Source organism: Halichoeres trimaculatus, unplaced genomic scaffold, assembly GCF_033239565.1.
Source record: "Halichoeres trimaculatus isolate MK-OKI-2021-1 unplaced genomic scaffold, fHalTri1.1 fHalTri1_scaffold_6, whole genome shotgun sequence".
Lineage (NCBI taxonomy): Eukaryota > Metazoa > Chordata > Actinopteri > Labriformes > Labridae > Halichoeres > Halichoeres trimaculatus.
Genome location: NW_027437184.1, coordinates 21,000,137 through 21,017,794, shown reverse-complemented (window position 1 = coordinate 21,017,794; position 17,658 = coordinate 21,000,137). Strand labels below are relative to the sequence as shown.

The window sequence follows — 17,658 nt, the reverse complement described above, 5'->3', positions numbered from 1 at the left end:
AGTACATCTGCAGGCTGAGATGCACACACATCTGCACACATCTCTGCAAAGATGCTCTTGAGTGTGCGCACAACTACAGACCTTCATTTTCAACCACATGGACAAACTATATAACACGACAAAGAACAGGGAGATGGAATAATATCGGAATGAATGACGGAGGCAGAGGGCAGAGAAAGATAGTGAGATATACAGCCAAGATGATGAAATACTCAAAAAAAAGAAGAAAAAAAAAAAGAAAAGAGAAGTGAGAGACTGCAGGGGTAAATAGAAGGCAACAAGGAAGCAAAAGCAATTGGAAATGCAAACTAACGCTGGAAGCGCTCTCGCAAGTACATGTCAAGCAGACAATTTGTATGAAAAAAAAAAAAAAAAAGCAGGGAAATGGGACCACTGGGAACAGCTCAGCTCAGCTCAGCAGTGGTGAATTTAACATTGTTAACGCACCATCAGCTGAGAAACCATCACCATTTAAAACAGGACGCAGGCATGGTTTAAACAAAGAAAGTTACATTGGCTCCCACTTTAAGATCCTTTTCAATGAGCATATTTAAAAGACGTTAAGACCACAACTTAATAATACAGAGCTCACATCATTTCCATGTCATTTCAATACAATCATATCTATAAAACATCTAATAAATGTGAGGCGAAAAGATCTATTCAGTCAAGAAAGTATACCTCTCCTAGAAAATGACTGGATTGGCTCTTAACTATGAAACAAAGACACAAGGACACAACGTTACTGATGCAAATACACACATCCTTTCACTCTTATATTCACAGAGTGGCAAATAGCAGCATTATATCTAATTAACGGAGGCAGCAGGCAGGGCAGAGCAGCACACAAAGATAAAGCTGTGGAAGAAAGAAAGTGTAAACGCTGCACAGAAAAGGAGGCAGAGAAGCATGAAGCAAAGGGCAACACAGATGAACGGATACAGCAGAGGAGGAAAGAACAGAGAGATATAATCACCCCCCTGCGGGACTGAACACACACTGTATGTTACAGCTCATAACAATCAGGTTCAACCAATCAAACCTATAGGCAGCATGAGAGAAAAATATTCTGTGAGGTGCAGATAACGAGAAAGAAGGAGAGTGGGCGGGGTGACACGCGCTGTGATGTACAGAAATAATTATCTGATGCATCGAATATTAACATAAATCGATTATGACTAACATTCAGTGTCCAGCCTGCTGGTCCATAACTACAGACACGAAGAGGACACTCAGTCGCCAGTAAATATGAATTAAATATGCACTACAGAATCACATTTGATTGAATGGTCCAGTTATGAATATTTAAGGTTTTAAAAGATTTGATGGAAGTGGGCTGGTATAAATAGAAATGTTGTAACCTTTAAGTTGTGGATTTTGCTTATGACGGCAAATACCACAAGTGGTTTAAAGTGATCAAACATTGATTATCAATAAAGTAAAAATCATACAAACAGAAACGCTGATATTAACCAGGCTGTCTGTTTACAACACAATGGATAATGCTGGAGGTTTTATGTCAGTAGTTCTGCATATGTAAAGACAGACCATTTGTCAGGTGTTTATCCATTTAAAACACTGAGCTGATGGTGGAAATAAATGAAAAGTGAGTACAAGAGCAAGGTTACCTGTACCAGTTTTGATATCAACTCCTCGGCTGAACTGAATTCACAACTCCTGAAAATTCCCAGATGATATCAGAGCCAGTCACCTGGTAAAATGCCTGCATAGCGCTGAGTTTAGCTAATGTGAGAACAAAGCTAAAAAATATGTGTGAATACTCACAGCAAGCAAGGGTGGTGACATTTAAGTTATCTGAATGAGGAAACCTGAAACAAAGACACATGACATGATGACTTGAAAAATAATGCCAATAACGTTAAAATAAAAATGCCACCATAGCACAGATCTCCTGGCTTTTTCTTCCATCATATTGCAGAAATTACTCTGTGGCCTCTGCAGCTGCGTGTGATTTAATGTCCTGTCTTTCAAAACTGTCTCTACTTTCAACCTCATCAAATAGAGAAGACTTAATGCTATAAGGGGGAATGTGTGAAGAAGCTACTTAAGGATATGTTTAGGCAGTGCTCCTGAAAATTTCAGAACATTTTTATGAAATTTTTGAGAAGTACTGAAGGAAATTTAAAAAAATTGTCAGGTTGTGATACAAAAATTGACTGTGATGTCAAAATTACTAGCACCCTGATGCTGTGAGTCAGTGCTCTTCAATTTGTTTAAGACAGAGGACCACATTGTCAGTAAAACTTCAGTCCTACTTTAATGTTATACTCCCTTTCAGCAGACTGTCTGCTACAATTTGGTGTTAGTTGTGGGTTTGTACGATAATTTGTTTCCTGACAGTGTTGAAAATTATGATGACCTAGTACATGTTTCATATTTTGGATCTTAGTTTCCGGAATATTGCCAGGATCTGGGTTGTACTTTTACATCTGTTAGGAATTATGTTGACCTTGTCTTTTGTTGTTTTGCAAAGCAATCCGACCATTTATGGTGGAGTTATATACACATATGGTGAAAACAGCCCTATCTCACAACAATAAAGAATCCTTTATGATCCAGATCTCCCAAATTCAATCAGTTCTTTCTTATTCCATTTCCTGAAAATTTCATCGAGATCCATTTGTGACTGTTTGAGTTATGTTGTTCACAGACAAACATACAGACACAAAAATTGTCCCAAAAACATAACCTCCTTGGCAGAGGTAATCAATGGGCAGCTGGTGAAACTATGAGTAGTAGTGGAGAGATGATGAAAACTTCTTTAGCACTTTCTCCGAGTGCAAGAAATGTGACAGGTTGCTCAAGAGTGACATTAGAGCAGCAGGCACCCTGACTTGTCTGTGTGAACTGAGGTTGCAAAGCAAGCAATTGCAAGCAATCCGACCATTTATCGTGGAGTTATATACACATATGATGAAACTGGCCCTATCTTACAATAATAAAGAATCCTTTGAAAAAATCCTGGATCCAGATGGTGATCCGGATCACCTCCAAATTTTAGTCACTTCTTCCTTTTCTTATTTTGAACATTTCCTGAAAATTTCATCAAGATCCAGTTGTTACTGTTTGAGTTGTGTTGTTCACAAACAAACAAATAAACAAACTCTTCCAAAAACATAACCTCCTTAGTAGAGGTAATTAGCACTTATAAGACCAATGTAATAATCTGAAGGTGTAAGTGAAACAGAACATAAATATAATTTCATTGTTGTTAATAATTAGTACACATTCTTGGTTTTTACAGATGATGTGCAGCATAATTTGTTGTTGGTTAACAGTGCCTCAGATGGGCTGCCGTGACAACAGCTGTTGAATGCTCTGCTTTTTCCTTTTTTTTCTAATGAAAAGGTCAGACTCCTCAAACACAAGAGACACTGCTGTCATAATGTTTTAGCTTGAATGAAACATATACAGGGCCACACAAACATACACAGCCTGTGTGTACCTGTGTGTTTGAGGTTACACAAGTGTACCGAGCCATACAGGCGTACATGTGTTGCTCTCTGGGCAATACTGCTCTGACCTCTGCTGATGTTTCAGAACAAGTTGTTCTTCACAGAGCAGCAGCATCACAGTGATCTGGACATCTGTCTCTCACATCTGCCCACATTACTGACACACAGAAGGCTGGACACATGTCAGCACTTAGTGTTCATATAGGGTTGTTTCGCAAATCGGCATCACTTCACCTTCAGTACTTTTTCTTAACCACATTTTTTCTTCAGTGCCCCACAATTCATCAAAGATGGAGCGATCCAAGGCAGTGGGAGGAAAAAAAATAAACAACTTAAAAAGAGAGTGAGATAAGGGGAATCTGAAACCAAAAGGTATTATCCACTTCAGAGAAATAATGCAGGTGATTCCTGCTCCAACCTCCACCTCCTCTCTCTGTTTCTCTTCTGCGGTTTCCCCTTATTGTGGGAATGTATCACAGGTGCGGTGCGTGTTCGCTTGTAAGCAGGAGTAGCATTGATTTTCTGTCGCCTTTAGAGGATAACCAAAGAATACAACACTGCGCAGTGCGTGACAGGATGCTGCGTGTGTGTGCGCACCATGTCATCCAGATTGGCTCGAGGAAGAGATAAATAAAAATGTGGGCACCTCTGTGACAATCACAGTATGAAACAATGAAAAACAGACCACACATGTAAAAGTGGGGCTTAAGCAGGGTTTTTAAGCAGCTGTGTTGAGTGTTTGTGTGTAATCCTGGTATTTTGATTTGTCAAAACGGGAACAAGTGGTCCCCTGAGTTTGGATTTTTGAAAGATTTTATAAGGAAGATAACAGTGAGATAAATTCAAGGTGAAGGGTAAGGTTACGCACTTTGGGAATGGCTGTATCTGGAGAATTGGTGAACAAAACAATAGATGAATGTTTGTCTGGGAGTGTGTGTTATAAAGAGATTTGTGTCAGCATTGTTATTTGTCTGCACTGAACCGTGCCTACTGTTGTCCTTGTAAACTGAGAGCAATAACTTCTCATTTAAGATCAGTTGGATAACAGGAGCTCTGCTGAATGAATTCAATTAATGCTGCTTGTCTTGTCTCCCTGGCTCCTTTTCTCTCTCCTTTCCTCTCCTCTCCTCTCCTCTCTTCTCCTCTCCTCTCCTCTCCTCTCCTCAGGTTATGGTGGGGTGGAGTTACTCTTGGTGCTCTGCGGCCTGGACCTCTCTCTGCCTTGCCCTCGCCACTGCATCTGCTACACTTCACCTAGCACCGTTTCCTGCCAGGCTCACAACTTCCATGCGGTGCCTGAGGGCATCCCAGCCCAGAGCGAACGCGTCTTCCTGCAGAACAACAAGATCCAGAGGCTTCTCCGTGGCCACTTCTCGCCGACCACCACTATGCTGTGGCTGTACTCTAACAACATCTCCTACATCCAACCGTCCACCTTTCACGGCTTTGACCGCCTGGAGGAGCTTGACCTCGGGGACAACAAGCACCTGAAAGCCATTGCTTCGGACACCTTTGTGGGTCTGGGCAGACTACACGCCCTGCACCTGTACCACTGTGGTCTGGTCAGCCTGCCTCCAGGGATCTTTGCGGGGCTGCATAATCTTCAGTATCTCTACCTACAGGTACATGGATAACAGCCACCTTTTATCTCTACAGTATACTGCAGCTGTAGCCACAATCGCATTATAGTGTAATCTGTCCATCAGCCTGGCTCAGCACTTACTGCCTATGAATTGGGCACAGATCAAATGCTAGCTGTTATCCTAAGTGTGGGGAAAATACTACAAAGCAGGCTTGGATATAGCTCCTGTGGTTCACAGCTGAAGGCGAACAGGACAAGAGCTGAGAGTCCCTATGAATGACATTTCAATGCATTTTCTGCCTTAACAGTTTAGACAGAAAGTCTTCTGTATGGAAAAGATCCCATTCATATAACTAATGGGAAATCAATTATATGAATAATACTGACAGTGAGTGAGTGCTGTAAAGGTTAGAGCTTAATGTGTAAGGCCACTTGTGTGTGTCATCTACAACCATGTGGTACAACAACTTGTCAAATCTACAGACAACAAAAGCGAGTCGTGACTGGATTACACAATCTTTGGCCATTGGCCACCACTCTTTATCAGGCATCTTAAAAAGTACCATGAAAAGGGCAAAGAAAATTATTCACAAGACCCTCCACAAGCTGTACTAGCAATCCAAATATCATCTATGGATGAAACTGACTTTAAATATTTCCCACTGCCCATTTATTTATTATAGATGCAGTGTTTTTGATGTATTTTAAAAGTTTGATTCCTGGTAGTAATTTTTAACATTTATTAATGCTCTTCCTGTTACTTTCTACTTTTTCAACTTGGGTGCAGAAGCACTGCAGAGTATAATGGTTTGTCATCCAACCTGGAGGAGTTAACCAACAGAAAGCGCATTTTTAACTTAATATCATCACTTTGATAGATGGTTAATGGCTCCAAGGTTTGTGAAATAGAAGTCAGTGGACAGAAGAGATCAGCAAGTGAGCAGATATAAGGTAGACAGACGTTTTTAGCAGAGAAACCTAGCGTGTACCCAGAGAACCTCAGCCCCAAACCAACTTTTTCATTAAATAAGCAAAGTCAAATCTGTATTTTGAGGATCAGCAGTTATTATTGCTTGTTTTCAGTCAAACCTGGTTAACTGAGGTTGGATAAAGAATACACATTTAATTACACACATGCAGACGTTGCTATTAACGCCGAAACACTGGTTGCACTGTAACGGTCGAAACTTTACAGAAGTTGCCTCTATTGTGTGGTATCGTTTTTGACAGCTGTCCACAGAAAAAAAACGTACATTATGATGCTTCTAACAGGTTGAATTTGGTGTTTTAAAAACACTAACTTGTCTGAATGAACACTAAATGCTGCTTCTGTGGTCGGGATGCGTGCGCATCTTTATGATGACGTAGACTGATAATCCCTCTATAACAAAGACTGACCATGCCCTGTGTCAATTACTGCTATGTGACAAATAAAATGTCAAGTAACTGTGTTTTTAATTAACTAGTTGACCCAAGCTGTGAAAAAAGAGCAGAATAGTGATAGGTGATAGGTACCATAGCAGGCAGTGACAGCAGACAGCAGGACTCCAGGCTGCAGAGTGCTGATGATCATCACTGAAGTTAACACATGCTTACACCAGAAATTCACCACATTATGGTCTATTATGCTACTGCCGGATAAATAATATTGATATAGTTAGAAAAATATATTCATTGTTTAATGCAACCCATTTCCAACTTTCATTGAACCTTTCCTGTTTCTCTTCATCCCTGCAGGACAACCAGTTAGAGTTCCTGGAGGACGATCTTTTCATAGACCTGCTCAACCTTAGTCATCTCTTTCTGCATGGCAATAAACTGTGGAGCCTTCGCCAGAACACTTTCCGTGGGCTGGGTGTCTTGGACCGCCTGCTTCTCCACCAGAACCGGATCCAGTGGGTGGACCGCCAGGCTTTCCATGACCTGCGACGCCTCACCACCCTGTACCTGTTCAATAACTCCCTGACCGAGCTATCTGGCGCCTGCTTGACTCTACTGCCAGCTCTGGAGTATCTCCGGCTTAACGACAACCCCTGGGAGTGTGACTGTAAGGCCCTGTCTCTGTGGGATTGGCTGAGAAGGTTCAGGGGATCCACGTCTTCTCTGATGTGCGTTTCACCACCAGAGCTGGTGGGGAAAGACCTGAAAACACTGAAGAAAGAGGAACTGCCCAGTTGCTTGTCAAGTGAGGGTCATGGTCGTGGAGGCCCAGGTAGGGAGATGGAGCACGGGGAGTCTTTGAACCACCTGAATCGTCACAGGAACCATCACAACCACCATCAGCGGCCATACTTGCCTCACGGGGACCAGTACAGCTTGCCTTCACCTTCCCCCCTGCCACGGCCACCAAAGGGAGGCCGCAGAAACTGTACCCGCAGGGGCCGCAAGGCAAAAGGTGGGCTCAATGAGGTGCAGGTGCAACCAATGGAGGGTGAGAAGGACTATACTCCAGACGGAGGCAAATACGGGTTGTCTGGAAGTGGAAGAAGGAAGAACAAGTGCATCCCCAGAACTATCGGTCCACCAAGTGGGGTCCAGAGAGCAAATAATAACGCAGGTTCCTGCTTTGCAGATTCTGTTTTCTGTTTACACTCAGCTCTGCTGTTGTCACTCATCTGTGTGATCCTACGCTGAGGAGGGGAAAGGACACTCACGCTGGTGAAGCAGCTGGTGCATTCACTCTGCTGAACCAACCTGCGCCGGCTCTTTAAATGAGGCACGTGTGCATACATGACTGTGTACAAAGAACACTGCAAAATATCTACTGTCGAAGTATTCCTGTGGTATCATGGCAGGAGTCTTTACAAGTCACAATAAAAGTATGGCAGTCAGGGAAATCAATTTAGCCCATTTCTTTGATGATGTCACCAAGGGAAACACAGGAAAAAAAAAACTTTACACCCTTCTCAGAGGCATCGATTGCTTCAAAAATTTATGTACTTATAAAAACTGTACAGCCACATAAAATAAGAAGCCAATGATTCTTTGAAAGAATGCACAGTTGGAATCAAAACAGTTCAAGGCTCTGTCTCCATGTTTAGCCCTTTTCACACAATAATGCTCTCTCAGCGCACCCTCCATCTGTCACTCATGCTGAGAGGGAGCCACTGTCATTCCTATCTGTCACACTAATCTCTCAGCAGCACCTTAAGATCTAAACACTGCTGACACAAGTGGCAGTGCAATGACTCATCATTTGGCAGTGAGAACTATGTCACGAGATATCTACAAATTTCTTATTTTAATATGTCTTTAAAGCACAGTGGACCCACTTGATTGCACAACCGTGTCCTTTTTTTCCAAACTCTAACGCAGTGGAGTTGTGACAGATCCATATAACTGACAATAACTCTGTTAACATCCTTGCCTTTGCATTCCATTAACTTAATAAGCCATTCAAAACTGACCTGTCATCATAAGAGCCAACTGATCACAGTCAGTGCAAATGAATGAGGGTGAATGATTCCTGTGTTACTGTTAGTATGAGTGTGTGTCCACTTCAAATTAACACTTAAGCCATGCGGGTAGAACGACACTAGACAGTAAGAGTGCCTAACAGGAGCCAATGAGCCAAAGGGGAAAACAAGGGGACCGCTTCATTCACTCATCGACCTCGCTGGCTCCAAAATAAAGGCCACAACAAGCCTGAGGGGCAAAGAAAAAGCTGAGAGCTGAGCCTTTGCTGGAGGAACTTCTGTCTCCAAAATGCTACACGCACTTTTCTTTGTTTTGCTGTGGAGGCTAATAAGACAAAAATATACCCTTCGAGGACAGATGATTGAATCAGAGACGCCACAAGAGGGTTCTGAAGGCTGGGGAAAAGACGCTAACCATGGAGCACCACCAATACATCACCCGCAGTCGTCTAATCAGCCGCTGAGCTGCATAACAAAAGCAGTTCAGGGTCTCTGATGATCACAGGGCAAAGAAAATAACAACCCTACCGCTGAATTTACTCTCCTGTCCTCTTTGGTGTATTTAGTATGCTCCCAAACAGATGGACTGGACAATCTCTGATCCCTGATTGGAGAGTTGGATTTTAATGCTGCTACGTCTGAGAAAATCCCAGTCTGATACTTGGGATTCTTCGTCAGGACTTCAAGGACTCTGGGACACAGTTTCCCTTTTGAACTGGAGTGGTTCAAGCACACAACCCGTAACATGTCAGATCACTTTGAAAGCGGCCCTTGCAAATAACCCTGGTCAAGTCTTGGGATCTGACCTTTGACCTGGACTTTTTCAGAGTCAGTCACTCCAAGTCTCAAGTGCTCAGTTAGGAAAGACAGATCAACACCTGTAGATTTACACGGGCAATCCAGGTACCTTAACAGGCAAATGATGCTTAAAGTCTCTCCATGTCTTACAGCATTCCAGTTATTTGATGTGTTTTAAAAAGGGACTGCCCTGGTATGCAAAGCATGACTATGAAAAAGCTAAATTTGAGAAATACTGACAGAAAGCACAAAAGTAATTATTTTGGTTTGCTGGCAATCTGAAAGTGTGTGGTTTGGGTGGGATTCCAGAGCAGGGGCCACTTTTGTACCCTGCATGTCAGTGTTTCCTGCTGGGCCGCGCCTTCCCATGTCTAAACGTTGGGGATGAACAGTTGCTGGTGTCGTTCTCCCGACATGTAGGAGTAGAGACCCTTACTGGTGAACTTGTTTGTGCTGCTGTGAACCCAGAGGTGATGTAAATTGTGTCTGTTTATTCCTGTGAGGATGACTTTTTTGTATAAAAAGAAAAGAATGACAGAAAAAAAAGGGAAATGTTCCATTGTGTCTCAGTAGTTCCCAAAAAAAGAGAAATAAACAGGGAGCTCGGGGCTGGAACTTAATTTTTTATTTAATATGATCATTATCATTTTTTTCAGTTCCGGCTTTTTGGTTCTGCTGACTCATTCAAGATAAACCGTACACTGCACTGCCCCCCTTCTGCACCCCTCTATTCTTTTCTACGCTCCTATTCATCCCGTCTTTTCCTCCCTCCTCCCTCTCCATCCTTTCTTTTCCATCCCCTCCTCCATCCCCTGTTCTCTCTTCTTATTCTTTTCCTCTCCTCTTTTCATTTGTGCAACCCAAATGTTTTGTATGTGGTTATCAAACAATGCCAGACTCAAAAGCTGTTTATAAATAACATTAAACAGAAAGTGTCCTCAAACGGTTGAGGTGGTCTGTTTGTTTGCCTCCCTTTTTGTTGCTGCACATTCACGTCTGTCTTCACATGTGTGTGCGAGAACGCGGCTAATAGACAGACCTCAAAAAGGGGCCCCAAGGCTGCATGATAAAGTAATGAAAAGAAAAAGAGAAAAATGGTTAAAAAGTAAAAATGGTAATGGAATAACGACGCATCTGCTGCTGGAAGAGAAACACACCCACATTAAACCAGGGTATATTTTGGCCTCCTTCATGTCCTAGTTTAACTCATGCACTCAGCAGCCTTGTATGAAATATGCATCAGAATGACTGAAAGCGCACCCACACACACACTAAACCCCATGAATACACACACCTGTCGAGCTGTGTTAGTGGTGAGAGTGAGAGGGAGCTGTCTTGTGTCAGGTCAAGGTGAGGTCAAACAGAGCGCTCGCCTGTGCCGTGACTGCTTTGATTGTTTGCCCAGTGTTCACATTAATGCATGTGAGCACCAGGCAGCACTAAGGTGTTCCACGCCTGCATGTGTTTGTGAGTTTGTGTGCTTAATGTGTAGTATGTGTCCAGCGGTTCACCAAGGATGCCCATTGTCCAGCCTGACAGCTGGCCAGGGCAGGAGAAGAGGTGTGCCTCTGAGAGACAGTATCACTGTTCTGTTTGTAAAACTGAGCCGACAACGGACGGTCAGCGAGAAGAGGAGACAGAGAGCGGAAAAGAGACAGAGGAAGAGAGAGGGGGAATGAGTAAAGTGCTGGGATTTAATGGCAGAGGGTTAGGGGATATCAACAAAAGAAATCCATGAAGGAGTTATCAGTACCAAAACAGACCAGCAGCCAGGGGACAGGAAGTGAGCAGAACAAGGGTAGCCAATCACAGCAGGCGTCCAACGTGAAGCCTTGGCTGCAGTTTACACATGTCAGTCCATGTGGTGACACATGTTGTGATGAAGAGCAGTGTTAAAATTGACACGTGGGAGATTCTGTTGGTGTGACTCAGAGGGGAATATAAAATATGAAGCCATTTTTGAAACAGAGCTCACACAGGCGAAGGTAAACTGTAGCAAGGTTAGAAACCAGCATTTCAAAGGTTAATAATATTGATACCTGTGTTGAAACCACAAATAGAGGATAAGTCTAACTAGTGCACAGGGCTTAGAGATGGGGTATTTTGATTTTTTAAGGTTTTGTTATTGTCCATCTGGTACCCCTGTAAAAGCTTTGCATGGTGTACATATAAAAAAATCTCTATTTTTCTTACACAGTATTTCAGCCTCAATTCTTTGCTTTTAGCTTCTGTCTCTTTAAGGCTCCCTGCTCCTCAAATCCCCTCCCCTCTGAGTGGCCAACCTTTTTGGAGGCCTGACATGGATAGAGCTATGGGCAGATCTCCCTCAGTTTGTCATGTACCAGTTAGGACACCCTTATGTGGTGACCTCATTATTTCAGCAAGTCTCATGAAGTTCTTGTGCAATTTTTTGAACTCTTTTGGGCAGTTCATAGACAGATAAAGGTATTTGAACAACACTGTTCTTGGACTGTTTTGAAATTTTGCACAATAAATACGGAAGTCTAGCTTTTTACCTTATACCTAATGTGAAAATAAAGGAAAGCATAATATTCCTTCTTTAAAGGTCCCATATTATGCAAAAATCACTTTATTAAGTCTTTAGTGAAATTTGTGGGTCTTTGGCTTTCCTCCCAGCCCACAAAATGTGATATTTAATGACAAAATCTGTACTTAGTAGTGCTTGTGAATGTAAAATCCTGACCTAAAACAAGCTGTTTGGAATTTTCGGGGTTTGCCGACATCAGCGATTCCCTTTTTTGACCAATAAGGAGCAAGTCTGACCTGATTGGTCCACCGGAGTAGATACCCCCGAACCCCCTCCCCGCCCACTCCCCTCCCTGCTGCTGGAGAGAAATCTCTCCAGCGGCAGGGAGAGGAGTGTTGCTGTTTTTGGCTGTAAACAGTCACATAGTTCCATGCACAAGCTTTTCATTTCGGAAGAAGACAAGACTAAATGGTTAGAGTACATTTATCAAGGAAATGTGCCAGCTACACTCAGTAAAACTGTGCATGTGTGCTAGTCACTTCACGGCCGACTGCTTTTCCAACTTTGGACAGTACAACAGAGGGCTAGCGAATAGACTGGTCCTGAATCCAGGCGCATTATCAACCATCCACCAACAAACCTCAGACCCTGAAAATGTGAGTATTTTAAATGCTGTGTGCCGTGGAGCAGATGTAAGAGCTTTTCCTCAGTGCCCCCCCTTTCTCTGGGTTAGCTTCAGGATGCTAACTTTAGCTGCGGTTAGCCTGTTGTTTTAGCCTGTAATGTTACAGTAAACAAGCTTCGCTGTTTTCCAAACATTGTGCACTCAGAGCTCGTGGCGCTGCTCTCAGTGACGCGGAAGAGCGGGGCGTATCAGCGGTGGCTCATTTACATATGAAGGTCACGCCCACTAAATCAGAGCGTTCTGAACAGAGGGGCTATGAGAGCCTGGAAACAATGCTGCTGTGCTTGTTTATTGGCTTTTTGGACCAAAACATGTTACTACCATTTCATGAAGACATCAATGATCCATATTAAAGTTCTCAGTCAGAACTTGTAGTGCTAAGTCTAACAAAGTTACACCCTAATGTGTTTTGTTTAGACTAAAAATACAAAAAAGGTCTATTACTTCTGAAATATCATCATTCATAATCAAGAAGAGACAGACGAGTCTACTGCCTGCCAGCCCTCTCAGTTCTTATTATTCTGGATACTTCATAGCATCAATCATTGAGCAGCAAAGTGAAGCTCTCTGTCAGGAGTCCATAGGTTGAGACACAAACAAAACAAAGTATACAGTTGGTCTCACTGTCTCAGAAACATTAATACACAAAGAAACCCACATATTAACACGTTTGTGTTGAGCAGTGGAAAATATCTAAAACATGATGTTGTATTTTTCTGTTCCAGCAATTTGTTTCCCTTAAACAATACACTCGCTCTACTTGTGCTTTTATTTAATCAACCACAGCTGCTCTCTCTAATGCTCAGGGCGGCTTTGGGTTAGAAATTTGTGTCTGCATGAGCATCAGCTTTAATGGTTATGATCAAACACACCCTGTATAGGGTAACTTTAAAGGTATGAAAAAGAAAACCAACCCTAAATAAATCTATCCATTAGGTTGTCCCAATCCACAAGGGTCAGAGCCAGCCCCAGCAGTTATCGCCAAGAGGCAACCAGGAAACCCTTAGTATGATACTGTACATATGATACTGTATACGCTGAGATGAGATAAAAGAAATTTCACAGAGGTTGAGGACGAAAAGCCAAGTCTATGTAGAGAAGGAAAGAAAGCAAAGCATCAAAATTGAAAATAAAAGCAGCATTTAAGACAAAAATAAAGAGAATCATGAATCCAGCCAAGGTCTCATTAAAGAAGGAACAGGAAGAGGAGGAAAGGGAGGAAAATGCCAGAAAGTAAGTTAGTGAGAAGAAATTAAATAGAAAAGGCTAGGAAAAAAATGCAGCAAAGTGGAAGTAACAAGAAAAGTGAAGGCAAAACACGGTAAGTGAGGAGGTGAGGAAGGATGAGGGCAGGATGGGACGTGATAATAAACTGACAGAAGAGGATCAGAGAGATGGACTGAAAAGAAACCAATGACGTCAACAGGAGAGAAAAAAAAACATGATGTAAATATGCTGTGGAGAATGATCTGTTTGAGGAGTTAAGGAAGGAAAGGGCATAAGGACAAAAACAAGGTAGTCAGAAAAGAGCTGAGAAACAGAAGTAAGGACACAGAGAGCGGGATCATCCATGGAGACCCATGTATATAGGCTTCATGATCAAACAGAAGAACAGCTCATCCACTAGTTCAGTCCCTAAGCTGAGGATCTGAAATAGCCGCATGTGAATATTTATATATGCCTGTGTTCCCTTCCAAAGGCAAAGAGGCCAAGCAAAATTGATTTCTCTGTGTGAATCCCTGTAGAGTTAAGACTCAGCAAAAGAAAAACTGAGGAGAGCAAGGCAGGAAGATTTTTTAAAGAGGAGTAAAGCACAGTGAAAAGGAACAGTGGTAGTTTGTGTAACAAGCAGAGAAAAAAACAAAGAAATAAGAGAGACATTTAAATGTTTTAGATAAATTGATGTGTACATTGTTCGTCCCTACAGGATCCGAGCAGAATATTCCCACACCGTGATTGGATTTTTCGTTCCTATCACCAGTCGAGCACATTGCATCTATCACACACCAGCGCACAAGCCGTGCACCACCTTCCTCCCTGTAAGCACCATTTAACATCAGCCGTCTTTCCACTGCCATAACTCTATCAGGCTCCATTACACTCATTACAGGCAGATATCTAATTCTAATTAGGAAGAAGGTCAAAGTATGGGACCGCAGTGGAGCCAGCGAGGATGTGAAACCTTGAGTATATGCTCTGCTTGAGCTGTCTCGAGCTGCTGGAAAATTGCAATTTGTGTCTGTTTCAAGTCAAAACTTTCAGCACACTTTTTCAATTATTGACAGCCTCCTTTGTTTCACCTTAGAATAAACCCCACCATGCTGTGGTTCCTTTATTCATTGTGTCTCCACATAATTGTCACTTGACACGTCCAAATATCACAGTTCTAAAGGGTAACAAAAGTTCATGTGCTTTTGAACAAAAAGAGAAACAGTTGGAGGCATTTTTAACCTTTGAGCAGCAGAGGCTTACAGCAGCAAATCTAGAGAGAGTGGCTTTCCAACATGCAGTTTATGTCTCCATCATCTGCAGCGCATGCATGCTAAATCAAGTGTGGCGGTGTGTTTTCATCAGTTTTGGAGTCTTGCTGCAGCTTTATTAAATCTTTCATCATCCTGGATTAATGTTTTAAATAAGTGAAGTCTCTGTATCTGCACTGTGCCCTCGCAGAAACAATATTTGTGTTTCTAACTACACTTTTAATGAGCCGTTCCCTCAACCCCACAGTCTTGAAAGAGATGTCAAATTTAATTCAAACAGGTTTGAAGGGAAGTGACAGTTTTCAGGCGTTATTGTCACCACGCTGGTTCTAATCTGGGAGCTGAAACGCATGACAAACTGAGAAGTAACTGAGAGAGAACTAAGAAAGTAATGAGTTGTGTGGTTTTTGGAATAAACACACCTTAAAACAGTTTGCAACTAAATGCTTGTCATGTAGAGTTACAATACACCTGGAGAATCATACTCAGAAAAAACAGATATGAAGAAGTTTCTAACAGCTAACATGAAATACAAAAGGTACTAAATACAAAAGTGTTTCATCATCAAATCCTGTTTTACATATTCTATTTTTTCTGGATAAACAATCCCGTAGTACTTCAGTTTGAGATGTGGACACCAGTCTGACTCACTTTTTGAAGTAAAAACTGAAATGGCCCACAAAATACATTCAGTTTTCGAGTAAGATTTTCTCATTTTCTCCTCCATGCACACTCATTGTGTGTTCTTTACAACAAACTCTCAGGATGCCTTTGAGGTGCCAATAAATGTGCCAAAACCAAAGATTGTATGTCAAAAGCGAGAAAGAACCGTTCAGACCAAGATCCACCCAAGGAAGTGAGATGCTAAACTTTCTTTGACTGTTCCAATTACAAGCTGTGAGCTAATGGTAACTAGAAAAACACTTTAGTCCTACTTTAATGTTATACTCCCTTTCAGCAGACTGTCTGCTACAATTTGGTGTTAGTTGCAGGTTTGTAGGATAATTTGTTAACTGAAAGTGTTGAAAATAATGATGACCCAGTACATGTTTCATATTCTGGATCTTAGTATCCAGAATATTGCCAGCATCTGGATCGTACTTTTACATCTGTCAGAAATTATGGAGACCTTGTCTTGTATTGTTTTACAAAGCACTTTGGCCATTTATAGTGGACTCATATATATATATATATATATATATATATATATATATATATATATATACACACACACACACACACACACACACACACACACACACACATATATATATATATATATATATATGATCATATGATAATGATTTATAATGATAAAGAATCCTTTTAAAAAATCCTGGATCAAGACGGTGATTCGGATCACCTCCAAAATTTAATCACTTTTCCTTATTCCATTTTGAACATTTCCTGAAAATTTTATCAAGATCTGTTTTTTACTCTTTAAATAATGTTGTTCACAGACAAACAAACTGGCAAACTCTCCTTGAAACATGACCTCATTGACGAAGGTAATAATCAAATTCTGATTTATTCTGAGTTGGTGGGTTGTTCTTGGGTTTACTAGGGATCTGAAGTGATCTGTGATCCTACCACAGCAGTATCCATGAGAGCAGAGAGATGTGGTGCATATGTGAATTCAGGATGGGTAAAATCTAATGCTAACAAAAGAAATGTGCTTCCTGGGCATTCAAAAGCTGAAGTGTCTGTTGCATTGACAAATGTCATCTGTAATAAAAGTAAAACAGGGACACATGTAACAGATGTAGCTTGCTTGATGAAGCATAATATTTCAACCTACCTATGTAACTTAAACTAGTCAAAAAATAGTCTGCCACTGTGTTTTAGGAGAACTCACCTTCCTGTTTCTAAAAACAGCCCAGTAATCTCCAATCCGGTCTACCCATCATCTCAGCTGACTTGCTTTCCTGGACCAAGGTATCCACAGGCAAAATCACACCTACAAGCCGGACACTTTTCAGGTGTTAATGTGTGAATGTGAATGTGTACTGTCAATGCCAGCTAAAACGATTGCTACCCAAGGCTCTTTTTGGAAATATATTCCAACCTAGGGCAGTGTTTGAAAATAACCTCTTATAACCTGAGGGTTAGTCACACATTACCATCATCCCCACCTTGGACTGAAACCCTCACTACTCAGCCTCTGAAGAAGAAAGGTCTATGAAATTCAAATTTAACATTTGAGAGCCGAAATCTTAGACTGGGACTGAGAATCTGCCTACACTGTTAAATAAACAATGTGCTCTGTCACAGCTTTTTTTTTTCCAAACACAGTTTGTGCGTCTCATCATCCTTTCATAAGTGGTCGACATAATTTCTTGCCCAAAGCCAGATCTGCACAGCCTCTTTAGACTGTCTGCACTCAGATGATTGCACTGGCATGAGCATTAGTGCAACTCCCTGCAGATCCTTCTGTTTGGAGGGTTACTTGGTCATGCCTCAGATGTGGCTCCCTCAGGTAGTGCTGGTTGAGGAGCACTTCTTGCTGTCACAGGGATAACAAGTTCCTGTGCCAGGTCCTCCAGCCACTCTTTGTAGCAGCCCTGTGCTGTACTTGGCTGAGTGTCCTTTTTTTTCCATGCAGCTATGTAAGGTTTATATTTTAGCAGCTGTCAGCTAAGAAGAATTGTTTTTTGGATTTAATGCTGGCACAAATCACATCCGACTATCTGATCCAACAAATCCACACCTTTTAAGAGTTTTATATCTATTTTA

General features: G+C 41.7%; 1 protein-coding gene and 1 long non-coding RNA gene across 2 annotated transcripts in view; one reads left to right on the top strand and one right to left on the bottom strand.

The window, feature by feature from the left end:
- rtn4rl1a (reticulon 4 receptor-like 1a) overlaps window positions 1–10,199 on the top strand; it is a 107,251-nt gene extending 97,052 nt beyond the window's left edge. The window contains exons 2-3 of the mRNA XM_074673121.1: window positions 4,644–5,098; window positions 6,796–10,199. Coding sequence (XP_074529222.1) covers window positions 4,644–5,098; window positions 6,796–7,692 — 1,352 coding nt within the window. The 3' untranslated portion in view covers window positions 7,693–10,199. The remainder of the gene's footprint in view (window positions 1–4,643; window positions 5,099–6,795) is intronic.
- Window positions 1–17,658, bottom strand: part of LOC141792259 (uncharacterized) — a 33,490-nt gene that overhangs the window by 10,493 nt on the left and 5,339 nt on the right. The gene's annotated exons all lie outside the window — the stretch shown is intronic.